The following is a 27,916-nucleotide window of genomic DNA, read 5'->3' as shown; positions in this document are numbered from 1 at the left end:
GTTCAGAGTTGATTGGCTTAAGCCACATATTTTGAGAATCACCTCAAGCACATTAAAATTTGGGCCTTAAGAAACACTTCTGATCCTTGGGCATCCTGTTTTCCTTCCTCTTATACACCTCATACAGTTGTTGTGAAGGTAGAATGAGATAATTACAAATCTCCCTTTAAAAGCTTTTAAGAATCCAAGCAAAAGGAATCAATAGAAATCAAAAGTGCATGCTTCCTTAAAAGTGCAATTTCATTTTGGCTGGTATGACTTGTTTCAAATTGATATTTTGACATTTTTATGGTTTTTACCACCAAAGAATTTTTTTTTCTCATGATACTTATAGCTGCCTTTGTTTCTGAAACCCATCACCACCAAACTCCAATCTGATCCAGTTCAGCTTAGTAGAATTGATTTGTTTGGAATGAAGTTGTGGGGTACTTGAACTTTGATGGTGCTAGGGCAATAGGTTTCTAAAGGTAAATTTTCTAGCTTAGCATAAGGAGAGTGGACAAAGCCAACCATTCACTAGATTTTTCTCTAAAATTCAAACAGTTATGCCAGATTAAAACTTTATTATTTTGCTATTTCTACAAATACTTAATGCAAAATGTGATTTCTTCAAAATTTAGACTTGTGAGTTCCAGGGCCTTCTTTGTTGTATTAAGAAATTTATCCATTCCTTTTTTATTCTTGATTCAGATTTAGAATTTCCCAGTGACTATCCATCAGGTTGTCTTCTGGGTTGTGTTGACCTAACTGATTGCTTGTCCCAGAAGCAATTTAAAGAACAGGTGAGTAAAAATGCTTCTCTTGGACATATGCTTGATATGACACCATAAAAATGTGCCACCATAACTGACCTGTAGATCCTTCTTCACAGAATATCCTGGAGGTAATAAGTTGATCGCAGTTGTATTTAAACATATGAAGAGAGTCTTTTAATAAAGAAATATTAGGGGAAGAAAAGACCAGGCAGAAAGAGAAAAAACTTATTGATACTTTGGTTTTTGGCATATAGGGGACTAATGGTATCATTTTTGCATAACAAGCTGTTGCCAAAATCCAGCTAACAAATATAGGGTCCTCATCCCTTACTAAACCTTTGCTTCTTTTGCACTTAATCATCCCTTGAATCATTTTGATTGGGTGGTAGGAATGGTAGGATCTGATATTGTTTCTTTTGGAACATTTGGTCCAAGCCAGAGAATTCATGATAGGTAAGTGTATTTAAACTCTGCCTGGACTGTGCCAGGTTTGGTTTGAATGTATGTATTTATTTGATTTATTTTGGTCACTCAAGATTGAACTGATGTAACTAAGTTACATTTTTGAACAGCAGAGGGAGCCAAAGGACTTCGGCTTAATTGGAAAAACTCCTGAAATGCTGTGCCTTTATGTTTAGACTCAGAATAGCAGAAATCCAAGATGGTCAAGTCCATCCTTGAAACATGAAGAGTATTTCCTAACAGTATGGTTTTCCTTTTCTTTGAATAGTTAATTTAGGCAATAGGGCTGTTACCACTGTGCTTAATAAGGAAATATGTTTCAGCTTAACTTTGCTTAGTAAACTTCTTTGTTTTCCAGACTTATTTGCCATTTCTTATTGTTATTACCTTTTTTTTTTTTTTACTCTTCTTCTCCATCTCACCCCATCTGTCTTTTCCTTAAGATTTTAGCAGTCTTCTGTCTTTCATTTTCTTGTGGGTTGCCTCCTCAGCCCTCCTCTGATTACTTTATATGTGTGGTACAACGTGTGCATTTTGGTGTGAATGATGACTCCCTGCCACTTGTTCTGCCCTTAGTACTTCATCCAGAGCTAGGCATAACAAAAAACATATGGAGGCCCTCCATCTCCCACTACTCTATGCCTGTTTACTATCCCATTATGGGTCTTGTGTTCATTTTTTCAGTTGGCTTCTTTTTTCCCCTCTTCTTCCTTTTTTTTTCTTAGTCTAGAAGTAATAATTATAAAAATTCCTTACACTGGTGTAGGCTTTACAGTTTTAGAGACTCACAGTCATTAGCAGCTTAGTATAACTTAATGCATTATGGTTTCCTCCTGGAATATTTGCATCCTAAAAGAGAACCCAGGAGCATCTGGCAGTGAGTGGTGGTTTTTGGCAAGGGGACTTAGTTTAGTTTCCTATTTGTCTGTCAAGGAAGCCACCACCTGATACAAGGTTAAATGATTTCAATCTCTAGATAGTGAATTTTCTTTCTGCCACGAATTTGTGTACAGAAGGGTAGGAAACTGAAACAATAATCTATAAAGTGTTACAAGGGTTATGGAAATTAGAAATTAATTAACAAAGATCATTTGGGTTTCTTAAGAATACCTCTCTTTCAGGTCAGCATGATGCTCCTACTTGAGCTTATATTCCATCTTTTCTCCTGAGGTTGGTGTGAGAAGCACATAGAAGTGCAGGAGTCTCCCTTATGTTCCCAGAAAGAGGTCCTAGCAACTGTCCTTATGAGTGTCCCTGATACATGACATTATAATATACCAAAATGCCAGAAGCCACTAGGCTTCATCAAACATAAGCACCCCATACACAGTTCTCCTATGGTCAGCTTTTCTGTGGCTTTTTTTTTCATTCTTCCTTTTCTGTGTTTGAGGGCAGCAGATGAATGTATTTAGGAATGATATTACACCATTTGGGAATATTTAATACATAAGGATCTTACCACTTTTTTTAGTTGAGATATATTCACATACCATATACACATCCAACGTGTACAATCATTTGTTCACAGTACCATTATATGCATTACCACAATCAATTTTTGAACATTTTCATTACTCCAAAAATAAATAAATAAATAAAAATTAAAGTGAAAAAGAACACCCAAAACATCCCATCCCCCCATTCCCGCATTATTAATTTAATTTTTTCCCCATTTTTCTACTCATCTGTCCCTACATTGGATATTTCATAATCACATCGTCACACTGTATAAGCTATATAGTTATACAGTCATCTTCAAGTATCAAGGCTACTGTGTTGCAGTTCAACAGTTTCAGGTATTTCCTTCTAGCTGTTCCAATACACTTTTTTTTGTTTTCTTTCATTTCACTTCCCCCTTTTGGGCAAGAAAGCTTTCTCAATCCCACAATGCCAGGACCAGACTTATCCCCAGGAGTTATGTCCCATGTTACCAGGGAGATTATACCCCTGGAAGTCATGTCCCACATTGGGGGAGGGCTGTGAGTTTACCTGCAGAGTTGACTTAGAAAGAGAGGCCATATGTGAGCAACAAAAGAGGTTCTCTGAGGCTGATTTTAGGCACAATTACAAGTAGTCTTAGCTTCTCCTTTGCATAAACAAGCTTCATAAGGGCAAGCACCAAGATTGAAGGCTTGATCTTCTAAATTGGTAGTCCCCAATGCTTAAAGAATATCAGTAATTCCTCAGGTGGGGAAGTTTAAGATTTCCGCATTTTTCCCCAGTCCCTCAAGGGGGCTTTGCATATACATTTTATTCTTTGCCAGATTACTCTGGGATGTATCGGGGCATCACACTAACTTGTACAATCCAACCAGATTCCCTATTCAAAGTTCCATGTAATTATGGTGTTTGAATAAACTGACCACACAAATTACATTATATAGTGTACTACAGAAAATACAGATTTTGCACAGAATAAACATCTCTATATTTGGTCTCACATGGAAGTTGAAGTTTTAAAACACTGTCAAGGGCGGGGTAAGATGGCGGACTGGTGAGCTGTATGTTTTAGTTACTCCTCCAGGAAAGTAGGTAGAAAGCCAGGAACTGCGTGGACTGGACACTGCAGAGCAATCTGACTTTGGGCATACTTCATACAACACTCATGAACACATCGAACTGCTGAGATCAGCGAAATCTGTAAGTTTTTGTGGCCAGGGGACCCGCGCCCCTCCCTGCCAGACTCAGTCCCGTGGGAGGAGGGGCTGTCAGCTCCAGGAAGGAGAAGGGGGAACTGCAGTGGCAGCTCTTATCAGAAACTCATTCTACTGATCCAAACTCCAACCATAGATAGACTGAGACCAGACACCAGAGAATCTGAGAGCAGCCAGCCCAGCAGAGAGGAGACAGACATAGAAAAAAACAGCACGAAAAACTCCAAAATAAAAGCGGAGGATTTTTGGAGTTCTGGTGAACATAGAAAGGGGAAGGGCAGAGCTCAGGCCCTGAGGCTCATATTGAAATCCTGAAGAAAAGCTGATCTCTCTGCCCTGTGGACCTTTCCTTAATGGCCCTAATTGCTTTGTCTCTTAGCATTTCAATAACCCATTAGATCTGTGAGGAGGGCCCTTTTTTTTTTTTTTTAATCCTTTTTTCTTTTTCTAAAACAATTACTCTAAGAAGCCCAATACAGAAAGCTTCAAAGACTTGCAATTTGGGCAGGTCAAGACAAGAGCAGAACTAAGAGAGCTCTGAGACAACAGGCAATAATCCAGTGGCTGAGAAAATTCACTAAACACCACAACTTCCCAAGAAAAGGGCGGTGTCCGCTCACAGCCACCATCCTGGTGGACAGGAAACACTCCTGCCCATCGCCAGCCCCATAGCCCAGAGCTGCCCCAGACAACCCAGTGTGACGGAAGTGCTTCAAATAACAGGCACACACCACAAAACTGGGCGTGGACATTATCCTTCCCTGCAACCTCAGCTGATTGTCCCAGAGTTGGGAAGGTGGAGCAGTGTGAATTAACAAAGCCCCATTCAGCCATCATTTGAGCAGACTGGGAGCCTCCCTACACAGCCCAGCAGCCCAGAACCACCCTGGGGGGACGGCACTCACCTCTGACATAGCACAGTCATCCCTCAACAGAGGACCAGGGGGTGTACGGCCTGGAACAGGGACCCACTCACAAGTCTCAGGAGCCATTCGCCAATACCAAGGACTTGTGGGTCAGTGGCAGAGACAAACTGTGGCAGGACTGAACTGAAGGATTAGACTATTGCAGCAGCTTTAAACCTCCAGGAACACCAGAGAGATTTGATTGTTAGAGCCACCCCCCCTCCCTGACCGCCCAGACACACGCCCCATATACAGGGTGGGCAACACCAACTACACATGCAAGCTTGGTACACCAATTGGACCCCACAAGACTCACTGCCCCACTCACCACAAAGGCAAAGCAGGGGAGAACTGGCTTGTGGAGAACAGGTGGCTCGTGGATGCCACCTGCTGGTTAGTTAGAGAAAGTGTACTCCATGAAGCTGTGCATCTGATAAATTAGAGCTAAGGACTTCAGTTGGTATACAAATCCTAAAAGAACCCTATCAAGTTTAGCAAATGCCAACAGGACAAAAACAACAGAAAATTATAAAGCATATGAAAAAACCAGACGATATGGATAACCCAAGCCCAAGCACCCAAATCAAAAGATCAGAAGAGACACAGCACCTAGAGCAGCTACTCAAAGAACTAAAGATGAACAATGAGACCATAGTATGGGATACAAAGGATATCAAGAAGACCCTAGAAGAGCATAAAGAAGACATTGCAAGACTAAATAAAAAAATAGATGATCTTATGGAAATTAAAGAAACTGTTGACCAAATTAAAAAGATTCTGGACACTCATAGTACAAGACTAGAGGAAGTTGAACAATGAATCAGTGACCTGGAAGATGACAGAATGGAAAATGAAAACATAAAAGAAAGAATGGGGGAAAAAATTGAAAAAATCGAAATGGACCTCAGGGATATGATAGATAATATAAAACGTCTGAATATAAGAATCATTGGTGTTCCAGAAGGGGAAGAAAAAGGTAAAGGTCTAGGAAGAGTATTCAAAGAAATTGTTGGGGAAAACTTCCCAAATCTTCTAAACAACATAAATACACAAATCATAAATGCTCTGCGAACTCCAAATAGAATAAATCCAAATAAACCCACTCTGAGACATATTCTGATCACACTGTCAAACACGGAAGAGAAGGAGCAAGTTCTGAAAGCAGCAAGAGAAAAGCAATTCACCACATACAAAGGAAACAGCATAAGACTAAGTAGTGACTGCTCAGCAGCCACCATGGAGGCGAGAAAGCAGTGGCACGATATATTTAAAATTCTGAGAGAGAAAAATTTCCAACCAAGAATACTTTATCCAGCAAAGCTCTCCTTCAAATTTGAGAAATAGCTTAAATTTTTCACAGACAAACAAATGCTGACAGAATTTGCAAACAAGAGACCTGCCCTACTGGAGATACTAAACGGAGCCCTACAGACAGAGAAACAAAGAAAGGACAGAGAGACTTGGAGAAAGGTTCAGTACTAAAGAGATTCAGTATGGGTACAATAAAGGATATTAATAGAGGGGAAAAATATATATGACAAACATAAACCAAAGGATAAGATGGCTGATGCAAGAAATGCCTTCATGGTTATAACGTTGAATGTAAGTGGATTAAACTCCCCAATTAAAAGATATAGATTGGCAGAATGGATCAAAAAAAATGAACCATAAATATGTTGCATACAAGAGACTCATCTTAGACACAGGGACACAAAGAAACTGAAAGTGAAAGGATGGAAAAAAATATTTCATGCAAGCTACAGCCAAAAGAAAGCAGGTGTAGCAATATTAATCTCAGATAAAATAGACTTTAAATGCAGGGATGTTTTGCGAGACAAAGAAGGCCACTACATACTAATAAAAGGGGCAGTTCAACAAGAAGAAGTAACAATCGTAAATGTCTATGCACCCAATCAAGGTGCCACAAAATACATGAGAGAAACACTGGCAAAACTAAAGGAAGCAATTGATGTTTCCACAATAATTGTGGGAGACTTCAACACATCACTCTCTCCTATAGATAGATCAACCAGACAGAAGACCAATAAGGAAATTGAAAACCTAAGCAAGCTGATAAATGAATTAGATTTAAGAGACATATATAGAACATTACATCCCAAATCACCAGGATACACATACTTTTCTAGTGCTCACGGAACTTTCTCCAGAATAGATCATATGCTGGGACATAAAACAAGCCTCAATAAATTTAAAAAGATTGAAATTATTCAAAGCACATTCTCTGACCACAATGGAATACAATTAGAAGTCAATAACCATCAGAGACTTAGAAAATTCACAAATACCTGGAGGTTAAACAACACACTCCTAAACAATCAGTGGGTTAAAGAAGAAATAGCAAGAGAAATTGCTAAATATATAGAGACGAATGAAAATGAGAACACAAACTATGGGATGCAGCAAAAGCAGTGCTGAGGGGGAAATTTATAGCACTAAATGCATATATTAAAAAAGAAAAAAGAGCCAAAATCAAAGAACTAATGCATCAACTGAAGAAGCTAGAAAGTGAACAGCAAACCAATCCTAAACCAAGTAGAAGAAAAGAAATAACAAGGATTAAAGCAGAAATAAATGACATAGAGAACAAAAAAACAATAGAAAGGATAAATATCACCACAAGTTTGTTCTTTGAGAAGATCAACAAGATTGACAAGCCCCTAGCTAGACTGACAAAATCAAAAAGAAAGAAGACCCACATAAACAAAATAATGAATGAAAAAAGGTGACATAACTGCAGATCCTGAAGAAATTAAAAAAATTGTAAGAGGATACTATGAACAACTGGCAACAAACTGGATAATGTAGAGGAAATGGACAATTTCCTGGAAACATATGAACAACCTAGACTGACCAGAGAAGAAATAGAAGACCTCAACCAACCCATCACAAGCAAAGAGATCCAGTCAGTCATCAAAAATCTTCCCACAAATAAATGCCCAGGGCCAGATGGCTTCACAGGCGAATTCTACCAAACTTTCCAGAAAGAACTGACACCAATCTTACTCAGACTCTTTCAAAACATTGAAGACAATGGAACACTACCTAACTCGTTTTATGAAGCTAACATCAATCTAATACCAAAACCAGGCAAAGATGCTACAAAAAAGGAAAACTACTGGCCAATCTCCCTAGTGAATATAGATGCAAAAATCCTCAACAAAATACTTGTAAATCGAATCCAAAGACACATTGAAAAAATCATACACCATGACCAAGTGGGGTTCATTCCAGGCATGCAAGGATGGTTCAACATAAGAAAATCAATCAATGTATTACAACACATTAAAAATTCAAAAGGGAAAAATCAAATGATCTTCTCAATAGATGCAGAAAAAGCATTTGACAAAATCCAACATCCATTTTTGATAAAAACACTTCAAAAGGTAGGAATTGAAGGAAACTTCCTCAATATGATAAAGAGCATATATGAAAAACCCATAGCCAGCATAGTACTCAATGGTGAGAGACTGAAAGCCTTCCCTCTAAGATCAGGAACATGACAAGGATGCCCGCTGTCACCACTGTTATTCAACATTGTGCTGGAAGTGCTAGTCAGGGCAGTCCGGCAAGACAAAGAAATAAAAGGTATCCAAATTGGAAAAGAAGAAGTAAAACTGTCATTGTTTGCAGATGATATGGTCTTATATCTGGAAAACCCTGAGAAATTGACAGTACAGCTACTAGAGCTAATAAACAAATTTAAAAAAGTAGCGGGATACGGGATTAATGCACATAAGTCAGTAATGTTTCTATATGCTAGAAATGAACAAACTGAAGAGACACTCAAGGAAAAGATTCCATTCTCAATAGCAACTAAAAAAATCAAGTACCTAGGAATCAACTTAACCAAAGATGTAAAAGACCTATACAAAGAAAACTACATAACTCTACTAAAAGAAATAGAAGGGGACCTTAAAAGATGGAAAAATATTCCATGTTCATGGATAGGAAGGCTAAATGTCATTAAGATGTCAATTCTACCCAAACTCATCTACAGATTCAATGCAATCCCAATCAAAATTCCAACAACCTACTTTGCAGACTTGGAAAAGCTAGTTATCAAATTTATTTGGAAAGGGAAGACGCCTCGAATTGCTAAAGACACTCTAAAAAAGAAAAACGAAGTGGGAGGACTTACACTCCCTGACTTTGAAGCTTATTATAAAGCCACAGTTGTGAAAACAGCATGGTACTGGCACAAAGATAGACATATAGATCAATGGAATCGAATTGAGAATTCAGAGATAGAGCCTGAGATCTATGGCCAACTGATCTTTGATAAGGCCCCCAAAGTCACTGAACTGAGTCATAATGGTCTTTTCAACAAATGGGGCTGGGAGAGTTGGATATCCATATCCAAAAGAATGAAAGAGGACCCCTACCTCACCCCCTACACAAAAATTAACTCAAAATGGATGAAAGATCTCAATATAAAAGAAAGTACCATAAAACTTCTAGAAGATAATGTAGGAAAACATCTTCAAGACCTTGTATTAGGCGGCCACTTCCTAGACTTTACACCCAAAGCACAAGCAACAAAAGAGAAAATAGATAAATGGGAACTCCTCAAGCTTAGAAGTTTCTGCACCTCAAAGGAATTTGTCAAAAAGGTCAAGAGGCAGCCAACTCAATGGCAAAAAATTTTGGGAAACCATATATCTGACAAAAGACTGATATCTTGCATATATAAAGAAATCCTACAACTCAATGACAGTAGTACAGACAGCCCAATTATAAAATGGGCAAAAGATATGAAAAGACAGTTCTCTGAAGAGGAAATACAAATGGCCAAGAAACACATGAAAAAATGTTCAGCTTCACTAGCTATTAGAGAGATGCAAATTAAGACCACAATGAGATACCATCTAACACCAGTTAGAGTGGCTGCCATTAAACAAACAGGAAACTCCAAATGCTGGAGGGGATGTGGAGAAATTGGAACTCTTATTCATTGTTGGTGGGACTGTATAATGGTTCAGCCACTCTGGAAGTCAGTCTAGCAGTTGCTTAGAAAACTAGATATAGAGTTACCATTCGATCCAGCAACTGCACGTCTCGGTATATACCCGGAAGATCGGAAAGCAGTGACACGAACAGATATCTGCATACCAATGTTCATAGCAGCATTATTCACAATTGCCAAGAGATGGAAACAACCCAAATGTCCTTCAACAGATGAGTGGATAAATAAAATGTGGTATATACACACGATGGAATGCTACACAGCAGTAAGAAGGAACTATCTTGTGAAACATATGACAACATGGATGAACCTTGAAGACGTAATGCCAAGCAAAATAAGCTAGGCAGAAAAAGAGAAATATTATATGCTACCACTAATGTGAACTTTGAAAAATGTAAAACAAATGGTTTATAATGTAGAATGTAGGGGAACTAGCAATAGAGAGCAATTAAGGAAGGGGGAACAATAATCCAAGAACAGATAAGCTATTTAACGTTCTGGGGATGCCCAGGAATGACTATGGTCTGTTAATTTCTGATGGATATAGTAGGAACAAGTTCACTGAAATATTGCTATATTATGTAAGTTTCTTGGGGTAAAGTAGGAACAGGTTGGAAGTAAAGCAGTTATCTTAGGTTAGTTGTCTTTTTCTTACTCCCGTGTTATGGTCTCTTTGAAATGTTCTTTTATTGTATTTTTTTTTTTTCATACAGTTGATTTAAAGAAGAAAAAAAGTTAAAAAAAAAAAAAAAAAAAAAAAAAAAAAAAAAAGGAAAAAAATATGTAGTGCCCCCTTGAGGAGCCTGTGGAGAATGCAGGGGTATTGCCCTACCCCACCTCGAAGGTTCCTAACATGACCACAGACATAGGGGACTGGTGGTTTGATGGGTTGAGCCCTCTACCATAGGTTTTACCCTTGGGAAGACGGTTGCTGTAAAGGAGAGGCTAGGCCTCCCTATAATTGTGCCTAAGAGCCTCCTCCCGAATGCCTCTTTGTTGCTCAGATGTGGCCCTCTCTCTCTAGCTAAGCCAACTTGAAAGGTGAAATCACTGCCCTCCCCGCTACGTGGGATCAGACACCCAGGGGAGTGAATCTCCCTGGCAATGTGGAAAATGACTCCCGGGGAGGAATGTAGACCCGGCATCGTGGGACGGAGAACATCTTCTTGACCAAAAGGAGGATGTGAAAGGAAATGAAATAAGCTTCAGCGGCAGAGAGATTCCAAAAGGAGCCGAGAGGTCACTCTGGTGGGCACTCTTACGCACGATTTAGACAACCCTTTTTAGGTTCTAAAGAATTGGGGTAGCTGGTGGTAGATACCTGAAACTATCAAACTACAACCCAGAACCCATGAATCTCGAAGACAATTGTATAAAAATGTAGCTTATGAAGGGTGACAATGGGATTGGGAAAGCCATAAGGCCCACACTCCACTTTGTCTAGTTTATGGATGGATGAGTAGAAAAATAGGGGAAGGAAACAGACAGACAGACAAAGGTACCCTGTGTTCTTTTTTACTTCAATTGCTCTTTTTCACTTTAATTATTATTATTGTTATTTTTGTGTGTGTGCTAATGAAGGTGTCAGGGATTGATTTAGGTGATGAATGTACAACTATGTAATGGTACTGTGAACAGTCGAATGTACGATTTGTTTTGTATGACTGCGTGGTATGTGAATATATCTCAATAAAATGAAGATAAAAAAAGAAAAAGAAAAAAAAAACACTGTCAAGATCATCCTTTACCCTTTAGTCTGATTTACCTTAGTTCTAAGCAGTTCCATTTTGTTCATATCTCTAATTGAAGTTTAATTCTTTTCTCGGCCTCTTTAACATTTGCTGTATGGAGTAATACTGACATTCTTAGCTGTCGAACTCTGGCTCTGAATCTCAGGTTTTACACAGATACCCAAAGTTTCAGGGACCAACCAGGTTATACACAAAGAACTCAGCATCTCAGAATTTACAAATAACCATTACAACTCAGGAATAGAGGTAACTGCTGTAAGAACTTACAGTCTAGGAACCTTTACCATAAGCCTTCCCCTGACAACCTATGCTCTCAGATTTAATTCTCAGAGTTTGCAGATTATACGTAGTCCGTATTAGTGAGACGTTATAATGTTTGTCTTTTCATTTCTGGTTTATTTCACTCAACATACTGTCCTCAAGGTCCATTCACCTAGTTGCATACCTCACAACTTGATTCCTTCTTATAGTCGCCTGTTCTGGTTTGCTAATGCTGCCATTTGCAAAATACCAGAAACGGGTTGGCTTTTATAAAAGGGGTTTATTTGGTTACAAAGTTACAATCTTAAGGCCATAAAGTGTCCAAAGTAAGGCATCAACAACAGGGCACCTTCACTGAAGGATAGCCAATGACGTCCGGAAAACCTCTGTTAGCTGAAAGGTACGTGGCTGCCATCTGCGTGCTCCCAGGTTGTGTTTCAAAATGGCCTTGAATGGCCGTCTTCAAAATGTGTCCCTCAGCTGCAGCTAGCAGTGAGCGCCTTCTGTCTGAGCTTTTATAGGGCTCCAGTGAACTAATCAAGGGCCACGCTAAATGGGCAGGGCCATGCCTCCATGGAAATTATCTGATTAGGATTTTCACCTACAGTTGGATGGGTCATATCTCCATGGAAACAACCTAATCCAAAGGTTCCAAGTTAATCAACACTAATACATCTGCCCCCACAAGACTGCCTTAAAGAATATGACTTTTTCTGCGGGACATAATATACAAACCAGCACACTGCCCAATATTCCATTGTATGTATACACCACAGTTCGCCATTCTGTTCATCAGTCAGTGTACCCTTAGGCCACCTCCATCCATTGTAAAACATGAATGCTGCCACCATAATCACCAGTGTGCAAATGTCCATTCATGTCCCTGCTCTCAGTTCTTCCAAGTATATACCCAGTAACAAGGTTGCAGGACCATATGGCAGCTCCATACTTAGCTTCCTGTGGAACCACCACACTGCCCTCCAGATAGGCTGCACCATACTATTTCCCCACCAACAGTGATTGGGTACATTGCTCTTTCCACATTTTCTCCAGCACTTGTAACCCTCTTTTTATTTTTTAAACATTTTTATTCACACACCATACATTCCCTCCTAAGTAAACAATCGATGGCATTATAATCACATAGTTAAAATCACGTAGTTATGCTTTCACCACCACAATCCATTTCTTCTACAAAGAAAGAGGAAGAGGAGAAAAAAGAAAAAAAGAAAGAGAAAACAAAAGATGGAAAAATAAAAGGATCTTACCACTTTTAAAAGTTGTAGCTTTGATATTTATCTGCCTCTTGGAAAATATCTATACCACCTCTGGTACTCTACCTGTCTTTATTTGAGCTCGAGTTCTATGACATAAGAAATGTGGTTGTGAGTTGTTACACTTGCCTCATTCTTATTTCAGAAGAAGAGATGTGGGGGTTTAGGAATAATAGCCCTAGACTAGAATGTCCCAAACTATCTTATGACATAAATATTCTCTGAAAAAACAAAAAACGGTTCTATGGGCTAATACATTTGGTTCAAACAAAGTTAACATGTTGTTTAATGTAGAACTTCTCAGAAATCTTAATATGCTAATATGCATCTCTCTGAGAGGTAGATATAATATGTAGTGTTCCCAGAACTTTTTGACCATGAAATCACCACTACTCACCACAGCCTATTTACAGATTATAAAACTGGTATCCAGTGGTATATACAGTTTAGGAAGTACTAGGCTAAGTATGTTTGTTTTTCCTTTATCCTTGTAGGTACATACATTGAGAAAAAACCATCCAGGAAACAATTTCCTAATCTGTGTCTTCTTTTTTTGTATCTCCACATCCATTTCTCATCACTCAGCTGAAGTGCATTTTCTTTGAAAACCAGTAGATCTACTAATTTTTGTTTTAACTGAAATAACCTCCTAAGTGACTTTGGACCACTTTTTACTTTTCTATCTTCTTCCTTTTTCCTTTCGCTAAGAAATACTGTAATTTACTTCCCGACCTCACATTCTTGGCTTCTCTTTGGTAAGTTAAAATGTAATTAGTACTAACTATTTTTTTGGCCTGGTGTGATCATTTAAACAAAACAAAACAAAAACCTAGAAAAGGTTTGATTAGTGGTTGTTTTAAAATCAAGTGCACTGTACTATATAAGTGGCTTTTAAAATGTGTTCTTAAAATGATCTCCCCTAAGCTAAGAACCTGTCTTCATTTTATCTTCTAAGATTAGTGTAGCTGACATGGCTGATTTATAACAGTAAAAAAACCCACTAGACTCTCATCCCTCCTGAGTAATGGCAGGAGTGATACAGAAAATGCTGTGGGTGCAACTCAGGGAAGAAAGGTAGATGAGAGCCATCTAGTTAAAGCTTCTCTTGTATTCCCCTGGAGGGAGCCAGTGCTGTTTGCCAACATTTTATCTGCCAGCAGCAGATGTAAGCTCTCAGAAACAGCAGGGAGGATGTTGACTGCAACAATGCATCAAGGCAGTGGTTTGTAACCTCAATAGTAAGGCAGTTAAAACTTTTTTTTTAAACAAAGACATTTTGATTGCCAAATCCATAACCATTAGCAGCTGTGGTTATAAAGTTTTCTAGACTTAACAAGTTTTCAAACACAAAGTTGAGTTCGTGGTTTTTGTTTCTGTGTGTCTGTGTTGTGTTTGTACTTGCTATTTATATCCCCCCACCACCACCTTCAATAGCAAATCTGATTTGTCTGAAATATCCAAGGTCATTGATTATTCTATTTCTTCTGAAGTGAGTCCATTCCTTTTTTGCCAGCTTACTGACCCTTTAGTCCATTTGATCTTATGGTTTTTATAACAGCCAAGAACCTATCTTCAAGGATTTATGCACAGGCAATTCTTCTGGGTACCTATATCCAGTAATTGATATCAGCAGTAGAATAGCAGTCTTCCACCAGTTAAGAGAATATTGCTTATTCCTTCTTCTAGAAGAGATTCCAAACAACACAGATCTTTAGGATGATTGCAGATATCACTGCATATGTGAAAATCATTTGTTTCTATCACCAATGGATTTTCTGTGAGTTTGAGAAGTGGGAAATTAGGGAATGAAAGAATATTCAATATTCAAAACAGACATTGACCTTGAAGATACAAAGTCTCCAAATTTTCTTTTAAATTATGTGAAAATGTCCTTTCTGTTGTACTGGGAAAATCAGCTGATTCACAGACCTCAAAATGTATGCTCCTAAGGGATCATGAGGATCTGAGACCCAACAAAGAGGGAAACTGTCAGCAAAAATTAGTCTAACTTCGGTCACTTCTTTAAAGTCACAGCTCACTTGGATGAGACAGGGGATGTATCTTCAGAGTTCACATGAAGACTAGAACGTTTATCAGAGTTTCTAAGTCAGAACAGTATGTCATTAGAATTGTTTGCAGCCTGGGTGTCAGGTAACCACTTGTAAGTAATTTAAGGAACAGCCGTCTACATTTTTTTTTTTTTTTTTTTTTTTAACCCAGAAAGCATTGGGCTTTCTTTGGACCTATCCTGAAGAGAGGGGGTGGGAGTGGGGAATATTGCCACTTTTCCATATGTTTACCTAAATTATTTAATGTTTAGTTTTTCATCTGAAAATGAGCATATGATTCTTAAGATTTTCTTATGTATTCAATCATCAATAAATATTTGAGAGCCTGCTGTAAGTCAGACACTATTCCAGACACTGACTGAAACCAAAAGGTAAATTAGCTCTGGGTTCTGTCCTCAGAATGTTTAAAACACCACCAGGGAGATAAGTTATGTATGTAAACAACCAAATACAAAATAAAAAGTGACAATAACTGTCTTAACAGAGGTAAAGACTTTCTCTGAGGAATTTAAGGGAGGGAAGAGATGCTTCCAGCTGGAACAAAAAGGACTTTATTTAGATAGCTTTTAAATTAGCCTTGAAATGTAGAAATAATCAAAGCTATCACTTTTTGATCAATTATTATGTGCCAGGCTCATTATGTATATAATTTTCTAATCTTCATAACAATTCCAAGCAAGGTATTATTACCTCTCTTTTGAAGATGAGGAAATTTAAGGCTCAGAGAGTTATAATAAATTGCTTAATGTCAGTCAGTAAAATGGTAGAGTTGGAATTATTGTTAAGTATTCCTCTTTAGATGGAGAAAAGCATATTCTAAGGAGAGGGAATAACATGAGCAGAGGCACAGAGGTGGAAAGTTAGGGGCTTGAATGTAGACTATGACAAAGTACTTTGTTCAATGAAGAGTGTAGGTAAAGTGGAACAAGTGGCAAACAAGAATGAAAAGTTAGTTAGATGGTCAGATGGTAGATGTTCTAGTTTGCTAATGCTGTGGAATGCAAAACACCAGAGATGGATTGGCTTTTATAAAAAGGGTTTATTTGGCTACACAGTCTTAAGGCCATAAAGTGTCCAAGGTAACAAATCAGTAATCGGGTACCTTCACTGGAGGATGGCCAATGGCGTCCGGAAAACCTCTTGTTAGCTGGGAAGGCATGTGGCTGGCATCTGCTCCAAAGTTCTGGTTTCAAAATGGCTTTCTCCCAGGACGTTCCTCTTTAGCAAGCTTGCTCCTCTTCAAAACGTCACTCACAGCTGCACTGAGTTCCTTCTCTTTGAGTCAGCTCATTTATATGGCTCCACTGATCAAGGCCCACCCTGAATGGGTGGGGTCATGCCTCCATGGGAATATCTCATCAGAGTCATCACCCACAGCTGGGTGGGGCACATTCCAAGCAAATCTAATCAGCACCAAAATGTGTGCGCCACAAGACTACATCAAAGATAATGGCATTTGGGGGACACAATACATTCAAACTGGCACAGTAGATAACTTTGAATGATAGGCTACAGAAGGAGGACCTTTTTCTAGAGTCAGTCAAGGGATAAGAGGAGGGGTGCACTTAAGATTTTTATGTAGGGAATAACATGATCAGAGCCTTGCTTGAGGAAAGCTAATTGGGCAGCAATGTGGAAGACAGATTGAAGGGGAGAGAGACTCAAGTTGAGAAGACTAATGAGAAGGCAGTTGTAATACAGGGAAGAGATATAATGAAAACCAGTTCTAGGATAATGGCAGTGGAACTGGAAAGGAAGAGGAATAGATGGAAGAGGTTTTACGTATGCTGAATCAATCACTTAATGTGATATCTTTATTTTATCTCTCACTAAACCAGAGGCTTTGAGAGAGAAAGTGGTCTGCCTAATGTAGAAGATAGCCTTGCTATCTTCATGAAATCTGTTCAAGGCTTCTTGGTTTGCCATCCAATCTACTGAGTGAACCAGATGGCAAATTATCTCCTAATTTAAGATTTTATTGTTCAGAATAATATATAACCATACATACAGAAAGTATTTGTTGACCTTCAGTCATGTGCCAGGCACTGTGCTAAAGACCAAGAACCCAAAGTTTTTGTTTTATTTTTTATTTTTCTTTTAAATTCAGTTGTATTGAGATATATTCACATACCCTACAGTCATCTGCAGTGTACCATCAACTGTTCACAGTACCATCATATAGTTGTACATTCATCACCCCAATTTTTGAACATTTTCCTTACTCCGATAAGAATAAAAATATGAAAGTAAAAAAAGATACTCAAAGCATTCCACTCCCCCATCCTGCCCTATTTCTCATCTAGTTTTTGTCCCCATTTTTCTACTCGTCTTTCCATACCCTGGATAAAGGGAGTGTGAGCCACGATGTTTTCACAATCACATAATCACACCATGTAAGCTACATAGTTATGCAATTGTCTTCAAGAATCAAGGCTACTGGGTTGGAGTTTGATAGTTTCAGGTATTTCCTTCTAGCTATTCCAGTAAAAACTAAAAAGGGTTATCTGTATAGTGCATAAGAATGCCCTCTAGGGTGACGTCTGCATTTGAAATCTCGCATTTACTGAAACTTTATTTTGTATCATTTCACTTCCCCCTTTTGTCAAGATTTTCTAAATCCCATGATGCAGGGTCCAGGCTTATCCCCGGGAGTCATGTCCCATGTAGTGGGGAGGGCAGTGAGTTCACTTGCCCTGTGGACTTAGAGAAAGAAAGGGGCCACATCTGAGCAAGAAAGAGGTTCTCTGGGGGAGACTCTTAGGCACAATTATAAGTAGGCTTGGCCTCTCCTTTGCAGTAACAAGCTTCATAAGGGTAAGCCCCAAGATTGAGGGCTCAGCCTACTAAATTGTTAGTCCTCAGTGTTTGTGAGAATATCAGTAATAACCCAGGTGGGAAAATCCAGCATTTCTGCATTTTTTCCCCAGTTCCTCAGGGGTCCCTGCAAATATATTTTTATTCTCTGTCCATATTACTTTGGCATGTATCAAGGACCCAGAGTTTTAACAGGACAGTCCATGCTCTCTAGATCTTTAAGTCTATTGGGAGAGATCAAGACAAGAAAATCCAATTATAATTATCATATGAATAAAGGAGTGCACAGTGAAGTGAACTAATTCAGCTTGGCTGGAGTTGAGGTGGAAAGGACTGGGGAAACTTTTTAAAAAATGATAAGTCCTGAAGAAAGCAGAACTGATATCTTCCTCAATATGCCATTCTATATCATGTCTCCATGGTGTTGTTCCCCAGGAGAGTTCCAATTCATCCCTTAAAACAGCTTAGATGTCACTCTCTTTGTAAAGTCTTCCCAGATCCCAGTCCATTTTCTCTAAGACATGATTAATCACTTCCTTCTTTGGGCTACTGTATTCATACTTCTGTTTATTGCATTTTTCACTTTCTTTTTTTTTTCCTGGTAACTATACATTCACATGTATTTCTTTTAGGTTGCCATCTATGTCTCTTTCGTCTTTGTCTCTCCAGTGCCCTAGCATGTAGCCTGGCACATAGTTCTGCAGCATCCTTGAAAAATCACCCCTCCCAGGGACCCAGCCATTATAGATGGTTGTGACCATAAATTTAGAGGCAGACAATGGTAGGTGTTTGAAAATGCCATGTGAAGGAATTTAAATTGTATTCTGAAAGCAACCAGGGAAGTGATTGAATGAGATGTGCATTTTAGAAAGATTGTCCTGGTAGCAGTATGAAAGATGGATTGATTGGAGCAAGCCTGAAATTAGGGAGGTGATTTAGGAAATTTTCCTGGTTGTCCACGTAAAGCATGATGAAGGCCTGCAGCAATGCTGGGGCAGTTGAGTGGAAGAGAAAGGAGCAGATAATAGAAATGTTTAGGAACTAAAGTCTACAGTAGTTGATTGAATATAAAGGATGAGAGGAAAAGAGAAGTCTAGGATGAACTTGGGTTTCTGGCTGTGGTGAGTAGGTGAGTAGGGGTATACAAAAGATGAAAATGTTCTTTTAAGGTAAATGACTTTATAAAATAAATGAGCTGTGGCAAAGGAAACCTATATTATAGCAGTAAAGGAGAGATGATCTGTAGTCTCTGATCACCATGAAAGTTTTCTGTGATTTTCATTAGGACAGTTTTTTGTTTTTTGTTTTCTAAAACAGCAACCATTTATTTAACTCCTCTTTCTTTAGCTCAGAGTTCGGTGGTTCTTCTGGACTCAGCAGGGCTCACTCATGTGTCTGCAGTCAACTGGTGACTTGGACTGGTGCTGGCTCGTCTAACAGGGTCTCGGCTGACTCATCTTTGTTCCACAGTCTCTTGTCCTCCATCAGGCAGCCCTGGGGCTTGCTCACACTGCCCATGGGCAGGGATCCAAACAAGCAGGCAGAAGCTGCAAGCCTTCTTACGGCCTAAGCTTAAAACTGGCACAACACTTCCATTACATTATGTTGGTCAAAGCAAATCACAGAGCCAGCCCATATTCAAGGGTTGGGGAAACAGACTCTTTTTTTTCCCCCGTATTTTTTTTGTTGTTGTAGAATATAACATATATACATAGAATTGATAGCTCTCCAAGTGCAATTTAACAAGCAGAGAGCAAATTTCAAAGAATATCATAGGTCACAGTTCCACAGTTTGTCACTTCCTCATTGTGAAATATAACAGATATACAAAAAAAGTTAATACCTTTCAAAGTATAATTTAACAAGTAGTTATATAAGAAATTTCCAATGTTGTTATGAGTAAAAGTACCAAAATTTCAGTTATTTCCTTATTGTGAAATGTAACATACATACAAAAAGGTGATAGCTTTCAAATTACAATTTAACAAGTAGCTATAGAACAAATTTCAAAGGATGCTATGGGTTACAGTTCCACCATTTCATTTCTTTCCTTCTAGCTGTTCCAAAACCCTAGCAACTAAGAGAAAGAAAATTATGTAGAGATTCAGTATTCATAATCCATTGTTAAATTCCATCTTGTCTGTTGCTACCCCTTCTTCTAGTTTAATCATTTTCCCAATCTTCAGGGATGTTTTGGCAGTGACCACCCTAACTTGTTCATGTTGAGAAGGGGTGTTGACATAATGGGAAAAGGGGACACATCTGGTCCTTGAAGGACACATCTTGTTCTTGAAGAAGCTATTGCCTCTGGGTTTTGGGACTTAGCTGGCATAGGAGTTCTCTGAGAAATTTAAGTTTCTGAAGAATAAACTTAGTGAGTGAAACTTTTATAGAGTTTCAGATAGGGATCTGGGTATTCTTTAAGGCTTTCGGGACTGCTATTGACTTACGCTTATACTGTGGTCATTTGGCATATCTAGGTGAAGCTTGCATAGGAGTAACATCTAGGACAGCCTCTTTAGTCTATTTGAATTCTCTTAGTCACTGAAACCTTATTTTATTGCCTTTCTTTTCCCCCTTTTGGTCAAAAGGCATTCTCTGTCCCTTGATGGAAGGGTCAGGCTCATTCTCAGAACCCATGTCCCACATCACCTCATTCATCTTGGAGGTCTTATCCCACGTTGGGGCAGGGAGAGTGATGAATTTATTTGCAGAGTTAGGCTTAGAGAGAGAAAGTCCACATTTGAGCAACAAAAGACATTCTCTGGAGGTGACTCCTAGGCATAATTATAGATGAGCTTAGCCTCCCCTTAACAACCGTAAGTTTTACCCAAGCAGGTCTTAAGATTGAGCGCTTGACTTATAAAGTAGGGGGTTCAACCTCGATGGTTGCTGATGTGCTCACAGACATAGGGGACTGGTGGTTTGATGGGCTGAGCCCTCTACCATGGGACTTGCCCTTGGGAAGACTGTTGCTGCAAAGGAGAGGCTAGGCCTGCCTATAGTTGTGCCTAAAGGTCTCCTCCTGAATGCCTTTTTGTTGTTCAGATGTGGCTCTCTCTCTAGCTAAGCCAACTTGGCAGGTGAAATCACTGGCCGCCCCCCTACGTGGGATCTGACACCCAGGGGTGTAAATCTCCCGGCAACATGGAATATGACTCCCGAAGAGGAATCTAGACCTGACATCGTGGGATGGAAAACATGTTCTTGACCAAAAGGGAGATGTGAAACGAAATGAAATAAGCTTCAGTGGCTGAGAGATTCCGAAAGGAACCGAGAGGTCACTCTGGTGGGTACTCTTAGGCACAATATAGATAACCCTTTTTAAGTTCTAATTGAAATAGCTAGCAGTAAATACCTGAAACTATCAAACTACAACCCAGAACCCTTGAATCTTGAAGATGATTGTATAAAAATGTAGCTTTTGAGTGGTGACAGTGTGATTGGGAAAGCCATATGGACTACACTCCCCTTTGTCCAGCGTATGGATGGATGAGTAGAAAAATGGGGGCAAAATAAAAGGCATCCAATGTTCTTATTTACTTTAACTGTTCTTTTTCACTTTAATTTTTATTCTTATTATTTTTGTGTGTGTGGTAATGAAAATGTTCAAAAATTAATTTTGGTGATGGACACACAACTATATAATGGTACTGTGAACAATTTAATGTACGCTTTGTTATGACTGCATGGTATGTGAATATATCTCAATAAAATTGAATTTAAAAAAAATAAGGAAAAAAAAAAGTATGGGATTCCTGAGTTCACAAAGCATATGTTATGTCCACGATAATCCACCCATATCTCACATTATCATCATTTAGTTGTACAATCCTCATCACTCTCCATTTTCAGCAATTCTCATGACCCAAAACACCTCACAGCACTTGTTAGCCCTTAATTATTTGTCCTGATATTTGTGTGGTAGACCTATTAATTACAGTCCCTAGTATGCAAAAAGTAGATTTTTCCTATATACTCTTCTGTTTACAACTCTCTGTGTTATTACCATTCCTTAGAAGTATATCATGCAAGCCCTCATCTATATTTGTGGTACTGATCTGTGGGAAACCTGCCTTTAAACAACCCCTTTCAATCCTATTCATCTTCAATACAGCTCTAATACTTAAAATATCATTAACAATCATCACTCCTATCCATTACCATACCTTTGAGTTCAGCATCATTAACATATCTGAACATACTAGGTTATCATTCCCCCTCACTAGCTTCTGTCTATCATTAGGTCCCCAATATTCTACATTATAAGACATTGATTTTACATAGTTCAGAGTTCATAGAAGTGGTAACATACAATATCTCTCCTTTTGTGTCTGACTTATTTCACTCCGCATTACATCTTCAAGGTTCATCCATGTTGCCATATGTTTCAGGACCTTGTTCCTTCTTACTGCTGACTGTATAGTATTCCATTGTATATATATGCCACATTTTGTTTATCCACTTGTCTGTTGAAGGACACTTGAACTGTTTCCATCTCTTGGCAATCATGAACAATGCTGCTATGAACAGTGGTGTACAAATGTCTGTTCATGTCACTGCCATCAGATCTTCTGGCTATATACCGAGAAGCGGAATTGCTGGATCATAGGGTAATTCAATATCTGGTTTTCTGAGAAACTGCCCAACTTTCTTCCTCAGTGGCTATACCATTATACATTCCCACCAGCAACGAATAAGAGTTCCAATTTCTAGGACAGTTTTTAAATTTTTATTTAATCTGTTTTGTTCTAAAACACAAATGTTACTTGATAAAGGAGTATTGTTGATATTAACACCACCAGATTGCTAGATAATGATCTTACATTGTCATGTCAAGTGAAATTAAAGAATGCTCCTCATGAGCTCTGCTTCAGAATAGCTGCTCTTAATTGAGTTAAATCAACCATTCGGAGACTAAAATCTAAAATTTGCACAGCCCTTAAGAGGAATTGAAGCTTCAGCATCCTGAGGTATTAGTCCCAGAGTAGACTTCAATGGTTGAGGGCCTCCCAATCTAGTTTCTTAAATTAAGAAAAATTTTCTTTTGGTTCTCACTGATTTAAATTGGAGTGAAAGCTTGCTATATTGAAAGTTAAGACCAAATATAATGGTGAATGGGTGATTCCAAGGTAGGCCTTGAAGAGTCAGGCCAGAAAAACTGGTTAATTTTGGAGAAAATAAACTTGCTTGGGTTCTTTCAGAGGTTGTAGGTTTCAGGATAGGATTCCAAATGGTGCAGAAAACCACAGTGAGAATTTTATTGTAAGTAGGATGGGACCAAGGAGACCAAAATTATGTGGCTGCCACCGTATCTTCTTCCACAAATGGCTATGGGACTCATAAGCTACATATCTTTCATCCCTTACTCTCTTTACCTAGAGCATATGTGAATTGTCTCTATAGCATTCATCTGGAAGTCCCTTTCTTTGATACTGGACCCATGACTTGATTTGGGTACTACTGGTAGATGGGAGTTCAGCTGTCTCACTCTGGGCCAGATGGTGTGATATTTATCCAAACCTAGTCAAACATAGAGTAGTTATCTGGTCAAAGTATCATCATCAGTTTGTTACTCTGATGTGAGAAAACTTTTATCTTCCAATATAGTGGAGCCTGAGGTGCTAGTTACACTGTGAACACCTTGAATTCCTTTGAAGGAAAATGTAAATGATAACTATTTATTTATCAGAGAACATAGTTGTTTTCAGGATTTGCTTCTTTGGATCTGTTGTGCCTGTGGCCTCTTTACCAGACTCATTTTCTTCTCTCTTTCTGAGTTATTTCAGTCTTCTTGTAGTTTATTTTCGGCTAACTAGATTTCAGAGCCTGATTTCATGTCCTCTCTAGTTCTCCGAAGTCCAAACCAGGAAAACCTACAGCAAATATGTCCTTGTCAATAAGTTCTTTCTTGACTGTTTACTTTAGCTGTTAATCCTGTAGTGACAGGTATAAGATTTATAGGTCATCTGGGTATTTGTTGTGAAGAGTGACATAGTTTAGGAGTTACTGATCATTTCAATGCAAGAACTAAGTGGAGGCTTGCAGAGTCAGTAAAAATGCATACTTGGCTCTGAGTCAGTAGCAGTTGCCAAAAACTAATTTTTTTTCTCTTATGGAAATGGCAAAAGAAATGTTATCTAGATAGTGAGTGAACAATTTCTCTCTGGAGAGAAGAAGAAGAAAATGGCTCTTCAGTAGTTAATTACCTGTTATGTTAGACAGCTATGAAACTTATGAAGCAAAAAAGAAGAGTGGGCCCACCTCCTCCGCTTGTTTGGCTGGAAACCAGATGATAGGAAGCTCACTGAGGCAAGAACAGCAACAACTTCCTAAGGACTCTTTTACCAGATTTCAGTGGTTGCTTTGAGATGCCTAATCTTAGAACCTGTTTATTGTGTTATCTCGGTGACAGAGACCCTTAATCCAGCATCCTCTCTAAATTGGGAATGACATATAGAGCTTTTCCACATTTTTCACAAATGCAGGCTTCAACTCCTTTCTATTCTTTTGCTTTTTCTCTGGGTCACCTGCATTTTAGTCTTTTGACTCTCAGACCAAAAATCCCTTTCTTATAGGCCCCTGATTTGTTAGTGTGTAATATGGTCCTTAGTGTCCATGTTCCAGTTTCACAGATTGTACTTTTGGGGGAGAGCTGAGGCTCTGTCAAGCAAACTGCTTCAACACATGAAAAACAATCCTTTTTACCATGGAAAATAATCCTTTCTCCCAATGCATAAGCCTTACCTTTCTTTATTTCTTCCATACTGGTTTGCTTTTAACCTCTGTTTCTTGTAAGCCCCCTGAAGTTCAGTGGTAGACTTGGAAAAGGGATGTTCACATGGAACTTGAGAGATACAGTGGGAAAGTTGATTTTAATATTTATCATTATTTTGAGGCACAAAGAGGGTCTAAGGGACCTCTTATGTAATTTCATTTATTCAGTTTTCCCAATTTTTCCCATTACTTGATTTTTGCTTACTCTATTAATATATATAGGGCCATACTGGCCACTTGCCAAGACATGAAAGTGTTCATTTAGCTTGAGGAATAATAGATTACAGAAGAGCATCTGCTTTTATCCAGAGTTATAGTCCTAAGAGTGTCCAGTTCTCAGCATGTGCATATTCAGCGTGATTAAGATAACTGTAATGCACAAGTTGCTAACTTCCTTGTTCTTTCATTCAACATATATTTATTGAATGCTGTCTATGTGTCAGGTATGGTTCTTGATGTTGAGATTATAGCAGTAAACAAAACACAAAAATCCCTGCCCTCTTGAAACTTTCATCCTAGAAGAGGGAGACTAAATTAAAAAAATAATAATAAGTAAATTATATAGTATCAGATGATGGTAAATGCTATGGAATAAAATGAGGTAGGAGAGGAGAATTAAGTGTCCCAGGTTTGTTGGGAGATTGGTTCACATTTTTAAATAAGGTGATCAGAGAAGTCGCACTACAAAGCTGACATTTGAACAGAGTCCTAAAGGAAGAAAGGAAGTCACGTGGATATCTAGGGAGTAAAGCAGTCCAGGAAGAGGGAACAAGCAAGTGCAAAGATCTAGAAGCAGGAACTTCAAAGATATCAGTGTGTCTGGAGTGGAGGGAAAGTGGGGGAGAGTAAAAGCGGAAGGTGTCAGAGAGGAAATGGGGAGCCAGATTGTCTAAGGTCTTGTAGGCCATGATAAGGAGTTACACTTTTATTCTAACTGACATGAAAAGCCTTTGGAGAGTTTTAAGCAGAAGAGTGACATGATCTGATGATTTTAAAAAGATAACTCTGGCTGCTGTTTTGAGAATAGACAAGAGAGAAGTTAAGAGCAAAAACAGAGCCACCAGTTAGGAGGTTATTGCCATAATCCATGGAGACATCATGATGACTTGGTACAGGGAAGTAACCTTAAGGACATCTTAAGAAGTGGTTAGATATTAGATATATTTTGAGGCAGAGCTGACATGATTTACCAGTGGGTTGACCATGGGATTTTTTTACCTAAACAACTGGAAGGATGAAATAACCATTTATTGAAATGCATATGAATGAGAGAAGCAAGTTTGGAAAGGAAATTTAGGACCTTTATTTTTTATATATTATACCTATTAAACATCCAAGTGTATATATTGAGTGGGAAAATACATGTGCAAACCAGGAATTTAGAGAAGTCGTTCAGGCTGAAGATACAAATTTGAGATTGCTTAGCATAAGATGGATTTTTTAACTCTGAGGCCAAAGGAGATCACCAAGGTTGTGAATGTAGAGAGAAGAGAGGTCTGAAACTTGACCCCTGCAGCACTTGAACATTTAAAGGCTGGGTAGATAAGGAGCAGCCAGTAAAGTAGCAAAACCAGGAAGAGAATGGTATCCTAGAAGCCAAGTGAGGAATGTGTTCAAGGAGGGAGAGATTAATTCTGACAAGTTATACAGATAGATAAGTAAGGATGAGAACTGAGCACTGACCATTTGATTTAGCGGCATGGAAGTCAGTAGGTGACCTTTACATGAATAGTTTTGGTGGAGTGATGGGAGTGAAAGCCTGTTTATAGTGAATTCAAGAAAAAAATAGAAGGATAGGAATTGGAGACAAGGAGTATAAATAATCTTTTGATTAATTTTGTTGTAAAAGAGATCTGAGAAATGAAGCACTGGAGCTGGAGGAGGACATGGGATCACGAGTGGAGTTTTTGGGTTTTGTTTGTTTGTTTGTTTCATGGGAGACATTACAGAGAGTTTGTGTGCTAATGGAATTGATCCAGAAGAGAGGGAAGAATTTCTGTTGCAAAAGAAAACGGAAAGAATGGTTGAAATGGCTTGCAGTTTTGGAAGAGCAGAACTGTGGAGTCCTCCTGGCAGCAGTGTCCTTTGCCTCAGTGCTCTCTAGGCCACATAGAAGAAAGAGCAGGAAAATTGAAGAGACAGTAATTATGACTGCTGCTGTTTTTGGCCTCTGTAGAATTAGATTTCAAGATCTTGATGGCAGCCTCTGGTCTTATTTGTGCCAAAGTACCTCAGCATGAGTCTTGTGCAGAGCTCACTCCCTTCTGAAATCCAGCAATCACAGCTGAACTGTGCTTTTCTTTGAGTTCTAAAGATCCAGGAGTAGAGAAAGAAGAGGGTTTACCTTCCCATCTTTAGTCTTTCTTTTCCACTGTGATCGTTTTGACCCTGCCTATGAATATGATTGTGGCTGATAATATGAAGCTTATGTTTTATCAAAGTACATGCTACACCTGTTCCACACTGAAAGCCTGGTATGTCGGCAGACCAAAAGCTGCTGTTTTCCCTACAGCATTACTTATCACATAGAACAGAATGGTCAGAGAAAAACTTTATCTATGCTTCCACCAGTTATAGAGAAGTTTGAATTTTCTTACTCATTTTGCTGAAACCTCTGTTTCTATTTTAAAGGCTTAACTTTTTAGGGGACATATCTTAGCAGTAAATACAGTGGAAAATAATTCCAAACTATTTGATGGTAGTTGCTAGGAGAAAGGCTCTTCTGGTAATGAAGTCTGACCCAGATGCCCATGACTCATATTTGTTGAACATTTAAATACAAGACATCCTAAGATAGGAAATAATGAACTATCAGATCAGTCAGGCATTGCTAGAGGGTGTTTTCTGCTAACCCGCATCCACAGTTGTTTCTTAAATTATAATTGTGTGGCCAGTGGAGTCTTACTTAGGTTCTTTGCAGAGGAATAAGCCTTAAGTTTTCATACAGATTTGTTTTGTAATAAGAGATCCAAAGAAGTCATATAAATAATTTGCAGAATTGCTCTACAAATTACCTTTTCACCCTAAATAAGCTTGGAATGCATCCAGAAAACAGCTTTTTCATGTGAGAGAAGGGTTCTGTTTACTGTTTCTGGCAGAATTTCTACAAATGTTTTGTATTTGTTTAGTCTTTCCAGTGTGTCACTTGAGTTGAACCTTGTGGGAGGAGGAGTGCCCAGTGTTTCTGAAAGAGACCCTTGAATCTCCTGA

At 38.7% G+C, this 27,916-nt stretch overlaps 1 protein-coding gene across 3 annotated transcripts in view; it reads left to right on the top strand.

Annotated features, from left to right (window-relative positions):
• The window catches only part of TRIP4 (thyroid hormone receptor interactor 4), a 98,003-nt gene that overhangs the window by 61,375 nt on the left and 8,712 nt on the right, over positions 1 to 27,916 (top strand). For all 3 annotated transcript variants that reach the window (XR_005216445.1, XM_037833718.1, XM_037833719.1), the window contains one exon: positions 691 to 782. Coding sequence is in view for 2 of the 3 variants with exons in the window: in XM_037833718.1 (XP_037689646.1) it covers positions 691 to 782 (92 nt within the window). In the remaining variant the exon portion in view is untranslated. The remainder of the gene's footprint in view (positions 1 to 690; positions 783 to 27,916) is intronic.

The sequence above is a fragment of the Choloepus didactylus genome, chromosome 4 (genome assembly GCF_015220235.1).
Source record: "Choloepus didactylus isolate mChoDid1 chromosome 4, mChoDid1.pri, whole genome shotgun sequence".
NCBI classification, from domain to species: Eukaryota; Metazoa; Chordata; class Mammalia; order Pilosa; family Megalonychidae; genus Choloepus; species Choloepus didactylus.
This window is presented reverse-complemented; position numbering and strand designations above follow the sequence as displayed.